General features: G+C 56.9%; 1 protein-coding gene across 1 annotated transcript in view; it reads right to left on the bottom strand.

Moving 5' to 3' along the window:
* Positions 1 to 6: 6 nt before the first annotated feature.
* The window catches only part of LOC113204792 (uncharacterized protein KIAA0513), a gene marked incomplete in the record, with an annotated part of 2,975 nt that continues 1,474 nt past the window's right edge, over positions 7 to 1,507 (bottom strand). The window contains 4 exon segments of the mRNA XM_052264228.1: positions 7 to 459; positions 729 to 823; positions 954 to 1,155; positions 1,477 to 1,507. Of these exon segments, the coding sequence (XP_052120188.1) occupies positions 389 to 459; positions 729 to 823; positions 954 to 1,155; positions 1,477 to 1,507 (399 nt within the window).

Raw genomic sequence — 1,507 nt, 5'->3', positions numbered from 1 at the left:
AGGTAGATGAATAACCCGGAACACTATTAGATATACGGAGTAACACCGAATGCAGGGCTGCTAGCGGGTTTGCCTATCGTCACTGACCACGGTGCCTTAGGGCCCCACTCGGATAGTCAACCCGCTCGCTCGCCTACATGCAGGACAGTGTAACAACAAACGAGCGCGGGGTTAATCAGCCACCAGGTAGGTGGGAGATCTTGTTTTTGCTGCTTTAAAACTTTATGAGCATCAGCAGCAGCTTAAAACGAACACGAAACACGGAAAACGGCGAAAGCTTGTTCCTTAAAACCTACGCTTGTCTTTTGATTGAGCTTCTGCCCCGTGGAATGCACTGCGCGCGCATGTTGAGCATGTGCACCTCTCTCGCTCTCGGGCAGCCTATCTCTCACGGCGATCGCCACCGCTCCGTCTCGCTGTACATCCTCTCCACGTTGTCCCGCAGCATTTTCTCTTGGTCTGCCAACAAAAATTCACGATCTCGCAAATAGGGGGAAAAGCAATCAGTTTGCGCCGCCCAATAAACTTGGCGCGCACCCGCCGCACCACTGCTCCGCGCTCGCCTCGCGGCGCTGGCCTGGCCGGCCCGGGAGCCGCGACGCCGCGCCATCGACCCGGCCCCGTCGCTCGCGATACCCCTCGCCCCTGCTTGCGCCGCACGGGATATCGCCGCTGCGGTGCAGGGGGAAGGGGGGGGGCGTGCCGCGGGTATCGTATCCCCTACCTACCTTCCCGGAGGTTGGCTATGACGCACTGCTTGCGCAGGAACTCGGTGCACAGCTCCCGACTCAGGCCGAAGGCGTGCATATTGCACGTAAAAGTGCTGTGAATGCAGAATAAACACAATTAAGCTATGGACATATACATGCGGCATAAGTATGGTACTGAGTGATTCGACCCGCCCCGCCTACTTGTACCGCACGCACATGTACGTCGCCTACTCATGTTCTCACCCGAGTTGCCCGAACGTCACGTTCTCCTGGTACTCCTGCTCCGCGTCGACGGCCTCCAGGGTGGTGGCCACCCCGTGCTGGCGCTCGCACTGCAGAGCGTCGAACAGGGCCGCGTTCCAGAAGCGCAGCGAGTGCCAGATGGGTTGCTCTCGGAGGTAGACGGAGAGGTACTCCTTGTAGGGCTCGCAGCCGGGCACGTCCACTGCGGGGAGGGAACAGCGAAACCGATGTCAGAACGCTAAAGAGACACCGAGGTGCCCGCGTGTCCGAGGGCGGTCCTGCTATAGTCTGATCGTACCCATACTACGTGACATTTAGGGGGGGAGGGGGGTACAATTATTATGGGGTCCCAAAAGGATCAGGATGATCATTGGAGTCCATAGAGACCCCATATTCTTTGTACCCCGGGGTAAAAATAATATAGGGTCTCTATGGACTCCAATGATCTTCCTGATCCTTTTGGGACCCCATAATATTTGTACCCCCCCCCTAAATGTCACGTAGTATGGGTACGATCCCTTACCTTCGTGGTAGAACGTGAAGCACATGTTCAT

This window comes from Frankliniella occidentalis, unplaced genomic scaffold, assembly GCF_000697945.3.
Source record: "Frankliniella occidentalis isolate FOCC.00 unplaced genomic scaffold, Focc_3.1 Scaffold17, whole genome shotgun sequence".
In the NCBI taxonomy this organism is placed as follows: domain Eukaryota; kingdom Metazoa; phylum Arthropoda; class Insecta; order Thysanoptera; family Thripidae; genus Frankliniella; species Frankliniella occidentalis.
Note: the sequence above shows the minus strand (reverse complement) of the source record. Positions and strands in the feature narration are given on the sequence as shown.